Consider the following 19,022-nt stretch of genomic DNA (forward strand, 5'->3'; position numbering starts at 1 on the left):
GGAGACCAGATACATATTGCTGTTGTTCAGGGATGCAGTGCTTTCATTTCAACCTATTTTTTCACTTGTAAGAGTTTTGAGATGGGAAGAATTTCAGCAATCCCTAACTGGAAACAGAGACCCTTGGCCAGGGGTTGAGGCCTAGACCGAATGCCCTGCCCAATGAGTGGGAACAGAGAGCTCCCAGTGCCCATAATAGTTTTCTGTCCCTACAAAATAGTTGCCTGAAGCAAAATATCCTGCATGCTTATTTGAATATGAAATATAATTTGAAAGTCACAGAATCCCAGAATTGGGGCATTGGAAGGGACCAAAAGGATCATCTAGTCCAGTGTTTCTCAACCTTGGCTACTTTAAGATGTCTGGACTTCAACATGCTGGCTGGGAAATTCTGGGAGTTGAAATCCAGACATCTTAAAGTTGCCAAAGTTGAGAAACGCTGATCTAGTCCAACCTTTTGCAACGTGCAGGAAGTCCAATCCAACTACCCACGAGAGTTGGCTGTCCAGATTCTTCTTAAAACCTCCAGAGATGGAGAACCCACCACCATTCCACCATTGGGCAGATCTTACCATCAGAGAGCCAGTTTGGTCTAGTGGTGAAGGTGCTGGGCTAGAAACCAGGCGACTGAGAGTTCTAGTCCTGCCTTAGGCACAAAAGCTGGCTGGGTGACCTTGGGCCAGTCCCTCTCTCTCAGCCAACCCACCTCACAGGGTTGTTGTTGTGGGGAAAATAGGAGGAAGGAGTATTAGGCATGTTTGCCACCTTGAGTTATTTATAATAATAATAAAGGTGGGATAATAAATAACAATAGCCTTGTGTGGCGCAGAGTGATAGGCAGCAGTATTGCAACCGAAACTCTCCCCACAACCCGGGTTCGATCCTGACGGAAGCTGAATTCTCTCTGGGCAGCCGGCTCAGGGTGACTCAGCCTTCCACCCTTCCAAGGTCGGCGAAATGAGCACCCGGCTTGCTGGGGAAGGTGACAACCGGGGAAGGCAATGGCAAACCACCCCGCTATAGTCTGCCAAGAAAACATTGCGAAAGCGGCATCCCCCCAAAGGGTCAGACATGACTTGGTGCTTGCACAGGGGACCTTTCAATAAATAACAAGGATGTTTTTCCTTAAACAAAAGTAGGGAGCTGCAGGTTACACCTATTTCTGGTCCTAGTTTCTGTGGCCGGACCATCTTCATCTCCCTGCATGCAGCTATTACAGTCCCCAAGTCGTCTTCTCACCAGATGGAACACCCCGACTTGGGCCAGCCTGTCCTCAAGTCCCTGTATCACCATCATGGTTTCCTCTGACCCTTCCCTATCCTGTCAATCTCCTCCAAAGAATACATTTTTCTGCAAAAGCTGGCCCATACTCCTGATTTTCAAAATGAATTCTAAAAAGCCTGGCTCACCCTCCACACGTATCCATTTTTCAGGGGTGCAACTTTGGGGGGTTCTGAGAAGCATGCGGTCTTTAACAGCAGCCTACAATCTGCATTCAGAGACATAAGGCACAGCCTAAACTGGGCTTAAACTCAAAATCCCTTGTGAAGCACAAAACAATTTGACAGCAAGTTCTGGAAGGCCTCCAGCTGCAGGGGGGACTGGTGGCTCGGAGCTCGGCTTGCCACGCAACTCCCGAGAAGCCACCACGTGCTGCAGGATGCTTGCTTAGCCAGGCGGGTGCCAGTCACATAGCTTCTCTCCAGATGCCCACTTCCCTCTGGCTGAATCCGGTCCACCAAGATTAGCAGCCCTGTGCAGAATTCCTTTTCCCCCACTGCCTCCTTCCCTGTGTTCATTTTTATCTCTGCTGGTGTCTTCCTGAAGGTGCAGTTATTACCCCCTCATGCTTAGCAAACACTGTTCGAGCAAGGGAGGAGAGCAGCGAATATGCAGCAGCGGCTAAAAGGAAAACTGAAACAGTACAAAGAAAAGCAAGCATCAGAAGCTGCCAACTAACATTATTTAGAGATTTCCCTGGCCCCGTTTGGTTCAGGACCATCATGCCCAACAGGAGGCTAAAGGTGCCTTTAAAAGCTGTTCTACTTTTGCTTGTAACTGAAAAAGATGAAGTTTTGATTTGGGGATTTGATGATTGGGTTGGTACAGATTATAGAAATCATGTTTATTATAGTTAAAATTAGAGTAAGATGTTAATGTATTTTTTATTTGTATCTGTGCTGGAGAGGGTTGGAAGTCACTCTTTTTGCTGTATTTTTATTTATTTCTGCACTGTTTAGTTTTTGTTGTTTCTTTATGCTTTCTTTAATCTTTCTCTTTCTGCATTTTATCTGTATATAGAAAATTTAATAGTTTCTTTAAAGAAAAAAGATGTCCCACTTTCCTGCATAGTCTCTTTCAATTATCCTGCAAAACGTGCGCTGCAGCACATTGATGCACTCTGGAAGGAGGTTCTTTATTTTATATATTATATTATATTTTGAGAAGGAGAGACTACAGAAGGTAAAGAACAACCTTGTCCAGGAGATTTTTTTTTAAAAAGCCTTTCACAAAAACTAAGTACTTTTTAAAATTAATCTTTCCTTCTCTTTCTTTGAGAAATAATGTCTGCTACAAAAGACAGTTGGAGAAACCTCATATTTCAGCTAACAAGGTTATGCAAATGTTCTGGATCTTAAGGCTTCTCTCTCTCACACACACTCTCTCTCTCTCTCTCTCTCTCTCTCTCTCTCTCTCTTAGGAAAAATGCCCAAATACTTTGACAAAACCTTGCTGATCCACAATCTGACCCAGCTGAGGTAAAAAATACAAGACCCCTTTCCGGTCATACTGTCTGAACTTCAGGAGAAATCTGCTCCTCTCTTTGCCCACGTCTCCCGAGATCATTACAGATTCCACCGGACAGCAGAAATTTCTCCTCTTCCCCCAAAATGTCAAGTGCGAAATTTTTAACAGAGTGCCACTTTCATTCAGGTACATGAAGCCGATGATCCGTTGCAGAAAGAAGCTGGCTGCGTACAGGATGACGAGGGAGAAGCAGAGCCCGACTGTGACGTAAAGACCTTGAGCGAAAGTAGCCTGGTCCAGCCAGTAGAGATACCAGACCGGAGGGAGGACCACGAGAGTGATGCCAGTCTGTAGGACCTTCAGCCTTGAGAAGACTCTCAGGGACCGGATGCCAGAGAATCGGTAAATCAAAGTAAATTGCTCTGAGCTTTCAGAGCTAGATTGCTGCTCTGGATCACGCTGAGAAAAGGCTACACTACCCAGCCAGCGGGGCTGCCCCAAGCGAAGACTGGGCGTCTGGCCACCTCCCTGTCGCAGTACCGCAGGACTTCCAAAGGAACGGAGCACCTGGTGGTCTTCTTTCCCCAACTGCAGAGCCAGGCTGATTTGAAGACATCTGGGCCTCAGGAGGACCAAATGCTGACGGGCGCAAGCAGTGAGGATCTTCATCTGGAATGAAACAGATGGGTTTCCGTCAGGCTGTAAAGTGGGAGGCCTCAGATCTAACCGCTTGTCACAGCAAGTGTGTGCCTTTTCAGAAAGCAGCACATTTGTGACCATGCTTGTAAATTTTAAAAAAATGCTTTAGTTTAATTAAAGGACAGGATATCGTGTTTGAGGTTACTACACTCCATTTTGCTTTTTCTCCATGTAGCTACAAGGATCTGATGCTTTATACTCTCCAATCCTAGCTTTTGTCTTCCTAACAATCATGTGAGGTAGGCCAAGCTGACAAATGGGGATTGACTTAGGTCAGCCAACATGGTGCTTGTCTGTCAAAGATGAGAAATGGCTTTCTACATGAGATGCCTCAGCAGTATTATGGGGTTTTCCATTCTTTCAACCTTCTAGATCACTGTTTCTCCACCTTAACAAATTGAAGTCGTATGGACTTCAACTCCCAGAATTCCCCAGCCAGCTATGCTGGCTGGGGAATTCTGGGAGTTGACGTCCGTACATCTTCAAGCTGCCAAGGTGGAGAAACCCTGTTCTAGGCCCAAAGCAGGGCTCCAGCCCCTCCACTTCAACTCTTCCATAAATCTTGAGGCTGGTTTTCTCTAATGTGTTGGACTACAACCACCATCATCCCCCAGGGACTACGGAAGGTGCCATTCTAACCTTGCCTCAGCAGGAGGCAGCACATGGCCCTTCTTGCCTGGACTTGGAAAGCAAGCAAGGTCAAACCTGGTGAGGACTTGGATGAGAGACCCCTAGGAACTCCTAGGCTAGACTGCAAAATCTAGAAACATTTTGGAAGGAAACCGAGGCAAATTGGAACTGTTACGACGACAAGCCAAGAGTTGGCTTGTTCAGTTAAGGCAGCACCAGCTGGCCTTAGCTGGGTCAGGCCAAGTGAGCACATGGGCAGGAGGCCACACAGAAATGCCAGGGGTGTCAGCCAGACCAGGAAGCCCCATGCACCTCCTGGAAGGAAGCAGCAGCAAACCACTTCCATACATCTGCCAAGAAAACCCACACATGGATCAGGGCCTGATGCCTCGTGGAAAAGAACACAAAAAGCCCACCCTGTGATAGAAGGAGGCCGAGGTGCCCTCTCGCCCTGAGGGTCTCCTCTCCGCACAGGCCAGACCCAACCTTGCTCACCCTGCCTTGAGCTCAGCCAACGCCACCCCCCGCGCACCCTGAAGGTCTCGCTGCGTGGTCTCCACTCCGACGCAGCCACGGGATCCCCGCGCGAGAGGGAGACTCGCTTGGCACGCGGGGCCGCCGCCGCCGACCACCTTCCCCAGCCCGCCCTTGCGCTGCAGCCCGGGGGGGATGGTGGGCCCTGCAGTCCCAGGCGCCCAGGAGGCGGCCGCCCTCAGCGGGGCCTTCCAGTGCCCGCAGGAGCCGGTCCTGCCCCGGGAGAGGACCCGGAGGAAGACTTCGCGGGCCTGCCTTGCTTCGCCCCGGATGGGCGCGCCAGCCGGAGCTTCTCCCGACCTCCGGCCTTTCCGGGCCTCCCCTCAGGGCGAAAGCAGCGTCTCTCGACCTCAGCGTGGATTCATGGAGGCTGGGGAATTCTGGGAGTTGAAGTCCACACAACTTGAAGCTGCGCGGGACGGAGAAACGCTGCCTCGACCGGACTGAACGAATCCCCGCGAGCCACGTACCGTCCCCTGTTACGCTTCCGCCCCGCAGTGGACGGCAGCCGAATGAGAACCGAAAGCGACGAGCGCCGCCCGCTCCGCCCACCTCTACTCCCGCCCCCGACGCCTCCGCGCCGCGAGCTGGGGAGGGAGACGCATGCGTCGATGTCGCTTCGGCCCGGAGGCATGCTGGGAGCTGTAGTTTTCCCTCGGCGCATCCAGTCGGAAGGCTCTGGGCTCAGACGAAGAAGCGGCTCGGGCGAGCAGGTGGCAGGCGGCCGCCATGGAGGGCGACGGCGGCTCGGCTCTGTGTCTCTTCGACGTGGACGGCACCCTGACCGCGCCTCGGCAGGTGGGGGCTTGGGGGACGTCGGGCACGAGGGCGCCTCTGAGCATGTGCAGAGTGCTTCGAGCCCGGCACCAGCCTGTCGGAGAAGAGGCCGGTGCATTTAGTTCCTCGCCTAAGAACTGCTGCAAGCAAGCAGTGTCTTTGTCGTTTATCCAGCTGCCTGATAATTAGGTGGTGGTGGTGATGATTCTCTGATTAATAGCCGAAACCTTTCTGTTGGCCAGGCTTTTAACGCAGCATATGCTGTCATATCTTGGATGGCTCTTCTTCTTGCCCAGGTTTTAATCTTTGCTCTGATGTTAACAGTTTTAATGCATCGTTGCCATTAATTGTTGATTCGCTCTTTATAATGAGACGCGAGTAAAGGTGGGCGGGAATGAATTAACAGCGCGGTCAGTCGTGGCACCATAGAAGGGAGGCGCCCCGTTGCTTGTCTAATTCTTGGTGGTTCCTTCTTTGAAGTGATTTATCCAAACTTAGTTGTCGAACTTTGTCGCTTGGAACCATCTGATTCTTAGTGCTTCGGTTTTTGTGGGCACTTCTGACTTCTTACTCCCCATCCGTTTAAATGGCTCTCCTTATTTTCATTACAGGTCAGAGTTACTGCTTTCAAAATAAATTAATGATAAAGGCAATTTTTTTTTAATCCAATCATGTCCGATTCTGGGAGACTGCCTGGACAAATCCCTGAAGTTTTCTTGGCAAGGTTTTTCAGAAGTGGGTTGCCATTGCCTTCTTCTCAGGGCTGAGAGAGAGGGACTGGCCCAAGGTCACCCCACTGGCTTTCTGCCTCGGGCAGGACTAGGTCTCCGGGTTTCTACCCTGGTGCCTTAACCACGACACCAAACTGGTTCTCATAAAGACAATAATTAGAGTGTAAGAAAAATGTAACAGTGATAATAAAACTGTTTCTGATTCAAAGCCACTACTTCCTGTTCTGATGAGCTAGACATTTTATTTCCTTGTAGCAATGGCAGAAAGTAGATTTGGTTATTAAGCCATTTCTCCATTTCATTTCTTCACTTGCAATTATGCTAGTCTATGTCCATAATTAAGATTTGATTGCTTTATTCACTTGAAATATATAAATACACTGGCCTACCTTACAGACCTGTTGCAAAGATTAGCGGAGCAATTGTGTGAAGTAAGGTTCTTTACTCTGCTTGGTAAACTGCTTTGCACAGTGAGTGCATAATAATAATAATAATAATGCCTTGCACACTGAGTCTGTCCTATTAATAATATCAACAACAATAATTCAGCACTCACCAAATCAAAAGAACACAATTTGTTTTCCCAGGGCTGTTTCAAAAGTTGTGGCTGAATTGTCATTTTTACTATGAAGGGGAAATGTATAAAAATGTAATGCTACTGTATTGTTTGTATTGAAGTAGTTAACTTTTAATTTAGTTCAAAAGTCAATCATATATATCTTTGTGCTCTACCATTCTATCATGCCCAACTAAGGCCAAGTGTATTTTAATGTTCTAAAGAAATCTAGTTCTTTAAACACTTTAAGAATCAGAGCAATCTAGAAAAAAGAGTTTGAATTTTGAGCTTAAGTTCAACTTAAGTTGGGCTTAAGTTCAACCACCTTGGGTCACTTCATGGCGTCCCCTCCTACCTCACAGGACCATTTTCAGTACAAGATGGAAAGACGTCCACATTCTCGATGGTGTGGAGATAAGAATAAGATTGCTCAAAAGAGCAAGTGAGTGTTGCTGGATTCCCTGTTTGATCTGATAACACACACTGATTTCTCTTTTCTCAACCCATCTAGAAAATCACTTCTGAGATGGCAGATTTTCTGCAGGCTTTGCGGCAGAAGGTGAAAGTCGGCGTTGTAGGGGGCTCAGACTTCGAAAAGATTCAAGAACAGCTGGGGGTGGACGGTAAGAAGATAGGCCAAGGCGCAGGAAGCCACTCCAGGAGTGGCAAAGGAAAGTTGAGTGTCCCGCCATTACGGGTTGGGCAGCTGTCCTTGCCTTCTTTATCAAATTCACTTCTGAGGTCAGCTTGCTCAAATACAATCTATGCTTGTCAGCTGAGCATACAGGGAATGAACAGGCAGCAATTTTCAATCTCTTTGTGATTGAGCTGCCTTAAATTGGATTAAAAGTCCATTCCTATTTTCAGGCTCGAAAAAGCATGTGGCTGGAAATCAGGGAGGCAGATCTCTGGACAGCTCTTCAGCCTGGTGGCTAATTGCTTCTGTGAATTTAGAGAGAATATCTTTCTGAGAAATAAGCCCTAGGGGGAAACAGCAAAGCTGCTGATTAGATAAACTGTTTGCCTTTGTGTTTCACCCCAAAACCGCTGTTTTGGAATCATTATTATTTAATGTTTACTTTATTATTACGGTTTGCAACCAGCCAGAAGAAAAATTACAGCATCAGCACGGTACTGAGTCTGAAAGAGGTATTTGAGGAGTGGTTTGAATTTTTCATGCTGCAAATTCTTCTAAAAAGTTGCTCTTCCCTGGTACCAGAATTGGCAGTACATCTGAGGAACAGATTATTTGGTTTACGGGTTTGCTGATAGAAGCTTTGGGCTCCAAAGCACCTTTTTGCCTTCAAATCTGCTGCTGCGCAGCTGCAGTCTTTATCTCCCCCTGCCCCACCCCCTTTCCTCCAGAAGCACCAAGTGGCATTCTGAGATCTCCTCCCTTGCAATTTATCTTCACAGCAACCCTTTGAGGTAGGTTGGCTGGGAGATACAGACCAGCTCAAAGTGAACTTTGATTTGAACCTGGAGCCAGATGGGTGGTACCCATCCTGCCAGCTTTATTTTCAAATATGCTTTTTGGCCTATTTGGGGCCCAGAGGCATTCTTGTACAATAAATAAATATGATGTTGGAAACTCACTTTGCTTTGTAACACACCAGTTCCCTGTGTAATTTCTTGTCATCTAAAAATCTTAATACAGGCATGAGATTGGCAGTTATTCTTGGGCATATTTACTGCACAATGTAGTGTGCAACTGAATATAATCAATTTAACCAACTGCTTTGAGGTTGCTATGCAGAATTTTTTTTAAAAAATTTCCAGGTGCATCATGAGATCAGAGGAGGGAGTAGGAAAGAAGATATTTCTGTTAATTTCATGGACATTTCCCCTGAACTAAATAATACAAATTAAAGTTCCTTTGTTTTTTCTTCCTTTTTTGGAGGGCAGTGGTTGGAAAATATGACTATGTTTTCCCAGAAAACGGTCTGGTGTCATACAAAGATGGAAAACTTCTTAGTAAACAGGTAGGTTTATAAGTTCAGATCAACCGATTGTTCGAGGGGCTGGTTTCAAAAAATGCAGGGTTTAATTCTGCCCTGGCGGCCAGTGGAACGTTGAGTAGGGGATCAGACTTATGAACAGGGTAATGTTGCATACGTACTGGGTAACGTTTGATTTTTGGGTATTAATGCAGGATTAGACATTGCAGTGTGATGATACCTGTAACGGAATTCTCTGAGCCTGGGAAAGGGAGGGTCCATTTGCAGTATATGACAGGACCAGAAAACAGCTTCTGGTGCTGAATCTGGCTAAAAACCTGAAGTGAAACATTTTGACTGGAACGCAAAGTGTCAGTCTGCAGGTGCTTACCAAAATTCAGATTCTGCATTACCCTTAGGAACCTGTCTTTCGGCAATGTGAAGAGCTGCACCAGGTATCAGTCATGGAGGGGACTGTTCCCAAAATACGATTTGGCATCAGATGGGCAATCCTTTTCATTCAGTGGGACAGAGCAAATCAGTGCAAATCGAATCCCCAAAATAATTTTTCACTCTTTGGCAACTCTCCACACAATCCCATTTACCAGGCCAGAGACTTCCATGGGCAACGGATAACGGAAAATAAATTACTGTGATGTGGGCGGCAGCGAAAAGAAGAGGAAGGGGGCTCAAATGGACATAATGCCCTATGGTTTCTCACTATGTTTAACCAGTCCTCGTATTCATTGAAAAAAATACACGGAGTTCAAATGGCGAACCCTGGGTTGTGATGTAGGATGTGATGGATATAATGTTTGAGAACACCATATCCCGGTAAGAGAGAGGTTTTCTGTTACCAGGGATAAATATTAGATACCTGAAATCAAAGAGCGAGGGGACTCTAAAAGTGTAAAGAGTGAAGAAAAGTTATGTGCAAAACTTTCTGGGAACAGAACGTTCTGGAGAATTCTGGAACATTACGTTTCTTCTTCGCTGGACCCTGCTGATCTGGCAGTTTTCCTGCAATTAATCTCCCAGATTGGTGCATTGTGGAGAGAAATGGCGTGTTCCATCTTCAGGGATGGTAGGCTTTGTCCCCCCCAGGAGAGAAGGTTTCCTTTTGTTCAGAGAATTGTGAGAAGAATGTAAAATGCTTTGGGATTGAAGCGCTCCAGACTCCCAGTGGGGCCTCTCCGAATGTACAAGACAAGGGGTCCTTCTGGCCGCAGAATAGCCTCTTTGGAGGTTGGAACATTTTGACCTTGAAAGGTTTTGCACATCTCTAATTCTGGGTCTCATTGATGGGAGCCACAGAGCCCGCCAACTGCAGTGCTTCCTCTGTTAGTGCAGAATTCATGTATGGAATTGCTGGCCCAAAGATGTGAGAATGGCCAAAGTTAGGTGGATTTAAAATCAATTAACTCAAGTCACAGAGGATGAGTGGCTGCTTGCTGGGAACCCGAAGGAATTACTATTGCAGTGGGAAGAATACCCGTTCAGTTTCTCAAGACAGTCTGTTCCTCCATCACACGGCTCCCTCTTTTCCTCTCCAAAAGACCCTCTGAGGCCTTTTTGACCATGCTTGGTCCTTTCTGGGCTTCACAAAGGCCTTATGTTAACGTAACACTGTCTAATTTATGATAATCAACGGTAGATCGAGGCTTGTTGCCTTCATTTGACCGCGGCCAACCTATCAGTTGCCTGTTTGGCTGTGGTGAGAGACGAGGTGGGCCCTTGGCGGAATCGCAGCTGCTGAAAACATGTTAAAATCACCAGGGGGGCACTCTGCCCCATCTGATCCCTGCGTGGCCAGTAAGAATCCCTCTGATTCAGGAAGAAACCATCCGCCGGGCTTTGGGAAGTTGTACCAAGAAAAAGTTTCACCGTGTTTTTATTCCTTGAGAGTTGCTTCTTGGGTTTTGGACTCTGGCATGACTCTTCTTTGCATCCTCTGGGCAGAGCATTCAGGACCACCTGGGCGAAGAGCTGCTCCAGGACTTGATCAACTATTGCCTGAGTTACATCGCCAAGATTAGGCTTCCCAGGAAAAGGTATGTGCCGCTGCCCTCTCCTGTATGCAACCTTTCCTTGAAGAAGGGGCATGCTAAGAATTCGGGTTAGCATTTCCGGAGAACTCTGCAATATCAGACCAGGGTGTTTTGAATCCAGCACCCTCGGAAAGCCACAGCATGAATGCTAGAGCCTCCTCTTGCTTCTGTTACGCAGTGAGTCAGGCAAAGAATGTGCCACCCTCTGCCCCTTGGCACAATGTTTAACCAGTACACCGCATTGAGCCTGTTCCTCCGCGCGGAAAATAAACATGCCAATCTGGACCTATGTAAAAAATTCCGTGCATGGAATAAACTAGCATATCAAGGAGAGAACCCTGCCAAGTATCTCTTGAATGCTAGTTTTCTACCTGCAGGGCACTTGTATGGAGGAAATGCAATCCCGTATCTACATCAAACAATGGGAACACCTGCTTTACTGCTCCTTTAGCGTGGCTCTTAGATTTTATGGTTTGTGCTAGAAACACTCCTCCAAGGGGAGAGATTTCCCTTGGTAAGAGGAAGGGTGTGCAGTTGCTCTGGTGGAGGGCAGCTCTAAGCCTGGAGGGTGTACTTCCAACCAGAGAAGGATTTCAGAAACACTTTGGTTCTCGTGGGAGAGTCATTTACCTCCGCTGTCCCCTCGCCCAGTGGACCTGGTTTATTCCCCTCTCCAGCTGTACGTGCGATTATTTATTCTTTTAGGGGCACTTTCATTGAATTCCGAAATGGGATGCTGAACGTTTCCCCCGTTGGCAGAAGCTGCAGCCAAGCGGAACGGATGGAGTTTTTTGAACTCGATAAGGCAGGTGATCGGGTGCTGCTTTAGGCTCCCAGTTCCTTCTCAGTGGTCTGGAGCTTTTCAGGGGAGAGCTGGTGAGCCTGCAGAGGAGGTAGGAATCGGGGCAGGCTTAAGCTGGATGGACCTTCCGTAAACCACAGTTAAGCCATTTTTGGACTTTTGGGTATTTTTAAGGGGTGCGATGGATGCCCTAAGCAAGTTATTTCACCATTCAAGCATCTGGCCAAACTCCCAGAAATTGACTTTGAGTTTTCCAGGAACTGCAGATAGATTGGGGGGCTCGTGAGATTTCCAGGCAACCTGCCTGAGTACCATTTCTGAAGCCAGTCTGTGGGGCACTGACATGGAATGGTGGGGTTCCAGTGCAAGCCTCTGCTCGTAGGCTCAGAGGTAGACTCCCTTGAATCCAGGGGAGTTACACCGAAGTAACAACATATATGCCAGCTACTCTGTGAGCTGCTTTGAGGATCCAGGCATAATTGTCAGTCCCACCAGTTAGACCAGACCAGGAAATCAATTCCACAGGAAGGCTAAAACCATATTGGTTGAGATGGGCTGTAATAACAGAATCTTGCCAGTCTGTGCTTGTCCTGCCGCCGCCTCCTCCAGTGAATCAGGGAGGGGTCTGTCTGAGCCACTTTTGAACGTTATCCCATTGTTAAACATGGGAAACATGACTTAAAACATGTTTCAGCCCCCCACTTTGCCCAGGTAATGGTTCTTGCATATTTCCGTCAAGGTTGTCGTCTTCACTCTACAGCGATATAGAAAGCAGTCTTGGTACAAATCTATTCTGTGATCTTGGCACCAAGAAAAAAAATTGCGAACGTCTGTCTGTGACCCTGAAATGGTTAAGATGGTGCTATCGGTGCACACTGATCTTTAAGGACACGTAATACGCATCATGTTTTTGCTTTCGGCAGTATGCCCTCACTGCAGTGAAAAATCAAATGCAAACTCTTCTATTAGTAGCTATCTGGATCTCCTTCCCTTGCAACAGGCTGGACCTGAACAGTGCACAGGCACAGAAATCCAGGGTCTTCTGATCACGAAAGTTAGTGTAGGAAAAAAATTCTGAAAGAATTCCAGCAACTTTTGTGTTTCAAATCAGTATAGTGAATCAAGAGTTGTTCTGGAGTTAGGCAGTCTAGACCAGGGTTTCTCAACCTCATCAACTTGAAGATGTGTGGACTTCAACTCCCAGAATTCCTCAGCCAGCCATGCTGGCTGGGGAATTCTGGGAGTTGAAGTCCACACATCTTCAAGCTGCCAAGGTTGAGAAACCCTGGTCTAGACATTTGACAAATAAATAGTAATAAAGGTTTAAGGGCCTCCCCCCACCTTTTTTGGTGCGGCAGGAGACCTGGTTTCCACCAGCCCCTTGTTTTGGAACAGCCAGATCTGCTCCAACTTGTTTTTCTCTGCCTGCAGGCGAGTTCTCGTACTCATGAAAGCTTTTGTGGACTAGAAGCATGAAATGTATAACTTTTTCAGTCCAACCTCCTGCTGGTGGGCTGCAGCTGTGAAACAGGTTGGAAATCCTGGGAAACATATTAACACCTCCCAAGGGAAGGCCCTTTGAGTGGAACTCTCAAAGGAATGGGGCCCTACAGGGGGTCGGTTTGTAGACCAAGTTCTAAGAGGGACTGAGGAGTTTCATGGATGGTCTTCTCTCTGAGAAAGCACTGGGCACAACTTGGGTTGCCCAGCCTCCAGATAAGGCGATAGGGCAGCTTATCCCCCAGAATCTGTGGTGACCAGATGGGGTTTTATGGCAGGTGCGCAGCAGCACAGGGTCTCTGCTGGCAGGAGGAAGCCAGGAGGATGCTGCTGAAAATCCAGCTTCTTCCCTGAACTGATGGATCTGCTTTGCTTGTATTTCTTTGAACAGAGGGAACGCATCCGAGACAGATTTGTGGCCGATTTACGACGTGACTTTGCGGGAAAAGGCCTCACGTTTTCCATAGGTATCACTTTTTAAGAACAGAAGTAGAAAATTGCATTCAGAAAGTATCCCCCTTGTCTGCATATCCTGAAAAATTAGCAGAGGGCCCTCTCATCTTCCCCCGTGCTAGTTGGGAGGAGAGGAACAGCCCCGGTCTGCAAAGCCTTTGCTGCTTTCCTCTGATTTGCTGTTTTCTGGGGGCGCCCACAATCCTGATGGGAATGAAAACCCATTTCAGGTGGGGGGCACCAAGTTGGAAAAAACTAGGCTGATTTGGCAGTACAGGTAGTCCTCGTTTAACGACGGCCATTGGGACCAGAATTGGGCCAGAACTTTGAGGACCAGTCGTAAGTCCCTTTGTTCAGTGCATCATAACTTTGAACGGTCACTGAACGAGTAGTCGGTAAGCAAAGACTACTTGTAGCAGAATGTTAACTGCTCCCTCTCACACACAAACACACAGCAGAAATGTCTGGTGTCGGTGTCAGATGTACGGATAGGGGAAATGCAACTGAGATGCTGAGTTCTGGGAGATCCAGCTAACATTTGCTATGGATTGGCAGATTAATGCTGAGATCCTTGAGGGGATGGGACAGCTCAAGAGTTGTACTAGTAGCGATGATGGTGATGGTGATGATGATGAAGAAGATGCCCCACCCACCCAAGGATCGCAGCCTTAGCCTGCAATTCTGTAGCAATGAATTATTATTATTATTATTATTATTATTATTATTATTATTATTATTATTATTATTTAACAGTATGTGATATAAAACAGAATAGCACAGTGTCAACAATCCAATAAATTTAGCTCAGAAACCACTAAAGAAATACATTAAAACAGTACTTTTTAAACAATGTCCTGGGATGGGACAGCGTATCGGTACATCCATAATAATTTACAAGCTCACGGTTGATGGCGTTTCCCCATTGGAGGTCCCAGACCAAGCTCCAGTTTTGAGGGAAGAAATCTGACATCTCACACACCATTGCTAGCCTTCAAGGTGGGCTCTTTCAGGGCTGGGAAGAGGGTGGAGTGGAGGCGCACCATAATTTCTCAGGTTTACTGAGGGGAGCAGTGGATCTCCAGAATCTCCAACTCTTCAGAGAAGTGTACCCAGAGTATCTACAGCAGCTTCATAGCTGACCAGAGATGTTGTCCCACCTGAGGGTTTCTTCTTGGATTTCTGGAAATCATTGGATTTCTCAGACGTGGCGAGAGGGCTGCATTCCCCCATCAGAGGTAGCATTGCCCTGTGGAGGGACATCTGAATCAGGAGACGTCACTATCTAGGGCCAGAACTGAACTCTCTCTTGGCATCTGAACAGGGTAGTGTTCATTTGTGGTTCCTGGGTTCTGTGTCTCTGGATTTTTGTTCCATTCAGAGCTACCCTTGCTCAAATCAGCTCCATCATTTCTGTTGCTCAGCCCACCATCCTCACTCTTATTTTATCTCTCCAGGAGGGCAGATCAGTTTTGACGTATTCCCCAACGGTTGGGACAAGCGATACTGTTTAGGAATTGTTTCTCAGGACAACTTCGAGAAGATCTATTTCTTTGGAGATAAGACTATGCCGGTGAGTATGAGACCAGAACAGGTTGGTTGGATCCAAATACTGCTTTGAGACTAGGTGACCCAAGAGAATTGCCATAGGGATTCTTCCTAAAGATATCAGTGTGAAGATAACTGGTACTCAACTTGTGGTGGTACCATAGCACATCCTCACACTGTTTTTTGGCAACAGCGTCAGGGTACAGCATCTACACTCCAGACCTGAGATCTCCTGCTGGCTTCCTATCCAAGTGCTGACCATCCCAACCCCATCTAGCTTTCCAAGATCAGCCAAGGCCTGCGACAAATGTACGTGTGTACAGCAGTAACATGGAGACACACACACCCTCTTTTTTTCCCAGCTGAATGGTAACAAATGGCGGTGACTGAACAAAGTGGCAAGGGATGGTTTCAGTATTTCGGTGAAACTTTTGAAATGATGAAACCTGGTGGGTTGTTTTTTTTGTAAGTAAACCCCTGAGATCTTTCATGAGCAGTTTCTCCTGGGTTTTGGGAAGAGAGACAATTTTTGGATCCCAAACATTAAGGGGGAAAGCTTCTGTTCTGTAGGATTCTTTCTTCTGGAACATAGTTGCTGAAAATTAAATAGAATTTTTAGCAGAAATGTTGATTTTGACCTATTTGTTCAATGACAGCAAAGAAGTGCATTTTCTGAGCAAAGTGGGCCTAACAGAGGACAACCTCCTCCTCCTCCTCAATTTCCTCAATTGTCGTTCTCATTTGCAGGGTGGGAATGACTATGAAATTTACACGGACCCCAGGACCCTTGGCCACAGCGTCTCTTCACCCGAGCAGACGAGAGAAATATGTGAAGACTTGTTTTTTAAATAGATGATGGACTTCCTTTGCACTGAAGCCAGGTTCAGGACCAATATTTGAAAACTCCTGGGGGAAAGGCTGGGGTACCGTCAGAACTGGGAGGAAGGATTTGCGCCTATCCCGCCCACTTGGCTGTTCTGAGCTCATACATTGCACAAAGCTGTGGTTTCTTCCCCTATGTTTAAGGAAGGAGCAGTTGTTGGGTTTGCACAATGTAATGAGCCATAAACCAGGATTCACAAACCATCATCGCAGAGTTTACGCAAGTCGGTTCCCCAGAATAAAACAGCCGGTTTGATGGCTTGGTGCAGTTTGTGGATTAGATCCGTCTTGAGAAGGAAACTGCCGTTTTCAAAGTGGAAAGCAGAGCGGGGGGGGGGGGGGTCTCAAGCGTGAAGTCACCCAGAACCTTGCTTAAGAGTCCTCTGGGTAATCGTTTTGCACCGACTGTCTGGCTTTGCGGGACAAGTCCTAACAGTGGAGATTCTTTCTCGGCATGGAAGCATCTTCAGGATTCGATTTGTCTCCGAAGGCCGATTTCTGATGCACTTCAGAACGCCCCTCGCCCCAAGCAATTTGTGGGAATGGCCCACGAGACTTGCACAGCTCCACGTGTGCCAAGTATCCCAGAAACCATCTGTGGGGTAAGAAATACTCCACTGGCCCAAATACGTAATCCACCCTGTTAGGTTTATCTAGTTGCTCAGTAGCTCAAAAACTCTACTGTTGGGTCATGGTTCGGTCTTTCCGCAATGGAACAAGAATATTCTTGTTCCGGTGGTGTTTGGGTGCCTTCTGAAGGAAGCTGGCTGACCCCGTTCTCGCTCCCTCCATTCTCACTCCATCCCTACAACCTGGTCCTTCCCCACGCCATCTGCAGATCCATTTTTGGAAAGGTAGTCCGAAGCACCTGGTTCTGAACCCTTCTTCAATCTCGGATAGCATTCAGTGGTTCCCTTTTATGTTTGGAATTTAACGGACTGGAGAAAGACCGGAAGAGCCCCCGGTTCCTCCCACAGGCATTTGAAAGTCTAAAAGACAGGTCAGCTCAGCTTGCTCGATCTGCAGTTAGATTTCTGGACACTAAGCTGTACTCCAGCATCAAACTGGATCATCTCTCATTAAAATCTCTGTGAATTGTGTGCGTTTTCTGTCCAGCGTTTGACCTCCAGAGGGCTTCTCTTCCCACCCCTGACACCAGAAACAGCCATTGTTGGCATTCTTGAGGTTTCAAGAGGACTGGAACCATCAGGGGCCACAAATGCTCTTGAACCTGGCTTGCAGTGACTTTAAAAATTAGGACGGGCATTATCCTGCCTTTTGAGATGTTTGAAGCCTGCCCTTTAATGAAGTTGGAAGGAGAGAGGCTTTTATGCAAAGCTGGCTTTAAAATTAAGACCCTGCCTAATTAAAGTTAGCCAGCCCTTCCGAAGAAGAATCAAATTCACCACTCTCAAAAGACTGACAGTTCCTGAATAAACCACAGCAAGTTGGGTTTTTTGTTCGCTTATTGGAAACAAACCAGTTTTTGGTGTGGTGGTCCAACTTTTGTGCTTTTAGGTAGTATGTTTGGGGCCTGCCTTTCCTCAAGGAAGCCTACATGGCACTCCCTCCTTCCAAGCCACAAAATATTTGTTTCACGCATGAAGCCAAACACAATTTTTTGAAAGAGCATTGGACCCTAATGTCAAGTCATATGTGCCAGGAGAAACTGTTGTTTTGCACTACTGTGCTGTCATCATTTTCACATTTCTAGGCAGTCTCTGAACCAGTTTGGTGTCGTGGTTAAGGCACCAGGCTAGAAACCGGGGGACCCTGAGTTCTAGTCCTGCCTTATGCACAAAGCCAGCTGGGTGACCTTGGGCCAGCCACTCTCTCTCAGCCCCAGGAAGGAGGCAATGGCAAACCACTTCCAAAGAACCTTGCCAAGAAAACTGCAGGGACTGATCCAGGCAGTCTCCGAGAATCAGATACAATTGGAACAGATTTTTTAAAAGCAGTCTCTATACCTTTCTACGTAAACATAAACATGATGTTTTTTAAGAATTACCACACACATCCACATCTGATTGATTTAAAGTTGTGGTGGTTTTAGGTTTCTAACATCTTGCAGTGCATTTATGCCTGGGGAAGTACACACAGTAAACATGATTTACTATAATCATGGCCCTATAAGGTAGAGGAATGTCTGGTGAACTTCTGTACAAAATTCAGCTCCTTGAAATATTCAGACGTAGAAGAGCCATGTTAGTAGCCAAAAATCAGGAGTCTCTTATCATCCTAAACCAGTGTTCCTCAACCTTGGCTGCTTTAAGACATGTGGACTTCAACTCCCAGAATTCCCCAGCCAGCTATGCTATGCTGGCTGGGGAATTCTGGGAGTTGAAGTCCACATGCCTTAAAGCGGCCAAGGTTGAGAAACATTGCCTTAGACTAACACATTTTATTAAAAAGCAGAAGTGTCTGTGAATTGCAGTATGCTTTACCTTTTTAAAAAATATGTGCAGATGTCAGTGAAAGAAAAGAGCACATTGCCCATCCTTATGCCCCCTTGCAGACATTCCCTGCTGAAATCTCAGAAACCAAGTAGCTGATGAGGTGGGCTTCTGCATGGCTCCCATCTCAAGGGGAGTGTAATTATTGACAATAAGGCAAGAAAGAGGAATGGGGTAGGAATGTTGAATCTGATGGCCACCAGCCCTGAATTCAGGAAGAAGGAAATGAAACTGAACTCAGCTTTAATATAAGCCAAGAACTACGGTCACAAAGTTCACAAAACGTATTTCAAGATTGCATGGGGAGAAGTGGGAAGCTGGCAGCTCCCACAAATGTTTTCTTAAACCAGCCAGCAAGTCCATGGAATGCATTTCCTGCCAAATAAGGGGGGGGGCAAAAAGTTAATAAAGTGGAACAGCATAGAGTTACCAGTAATTTGGAATTGTTCCTCGCTAATTAATCTCTGAAGTTAGAGATGTTACACAGAGACCAGATGACTTAGAGAAAACCTCCGGTTCTCAATTACCAGCATGATGGCTTCAGGATTGAGGTGCAAAATCATTTGCAATTTGTGAACCCGCTGGAATCTTAAAAGTTTTTGTATTTCCCAGGTGCAGCTGTGTACTCTTTCTATTCTTACTTTATTGCTATGGTGTGTGGTTTTAATCTTCTTTCCGTGCCACCTTGTTTGCAATTAGGCAGCATTATTATTGTTAATATTCCCTA

At 46.7% G+C, this 19,022-nt stretch overlaps 2 protein-coding genes across 2 annotated transcripts; one reads left to right on the forward strand and one right to left on the reverse strand.

Annotated features, from left to right (window-relative positions):
- Positions 1 to 2,110: 2,110 nt before the first annotated feature.
- On the reverse strand, positions 2,111 to 4,310 carry TMEM186 (transmembrane protein 186). The gene has a single exon (XM_063314598.1). It carries the CDS (start codon positions 3,526 to 3,528, stop codon positions 2,698 to 2,700), a length of 831 nt encoding a protein of 276 aa, XP_063170668.1. The 5' UTR covers positions 3,529 to 4,310; the 3' UTR covers positions 2,111 to 2,697.
- A 1,008-nt stretch (positions 4,311 to 5,318) lies between these two features.
- On the forward strand, positions 5,319 to 15,836 carry PMM2 (phosphomannomutase 2). The gene is made up of 8 exons (XM_063314712.1): positions 5,319 to 5,409; positions 7,187 to 7,298; positions 8,581 to 8,657; positions 10,572 to 10,663; positions 11,366 to 11,465; positions 13,354 to 13,429; positions 14,870 to 14,985; positions 15,708 to 15,836. The coding sequence occupies exons 1-8, from the start codon at positions 5,341 to 5,343 to the stop codon at positions 15,810 to 15,812; spliced, it is 747 nt and encodes a 248-aa protein (XP_063170782.1). The 5' UTR covers positions 5,319 to 5,340; the 3' UTR covers positions 15,813 to 15,836.
- The last annotated feature ends 3,186 nt before the right edge of the window (positions 15,837 to 19,022 follow it).

Source organism: Candoia aspera, chromosome 14 (genome assembly GCF_035149785.1).
Source record: "Candoia aspera isolate rCanAsp1 chromosome 14, rCanAsp1.hap2, whole genome shotgun sequence".
In the NCBI taxonomy this organism is placed as follows: domain Eukaryota; kingdom Metazoa; phylum Chordata; class Lepidosauria; order Squamata; family Boidae; genus Candoia; species Candoia aspera.

Coding starts and splice junctions, on each gene's coding strand:
- TMEM186 (XM_063314598.1), bottom strand. CDS start 3,528: ATGGTCACAAATGTGCTGCTTTCTGAAAAGGCACACACTTGCTGTGAC.
- PMM2 (XM_063314712.1), top strand. CDS start 5,341: ATGGAGGGCGACGGCGGCTCGGCTCTGTGTCTCTTCGACGTGGACGGC. Junction 7,299..8,580: donor AGAACAGCTGGGGGTGGACG/GTAAGAAGATAG, acceptor TTTGGAGGGCAG/TGGTTGGAAAATATGACTAT. Junction 11,466..13,353: donor AGTTTTTTGAACTCGATAAG/GCAGGTGATCGG, acceptor TTCTTTGAACAG/AGGGAACGCATCCGAGACAG.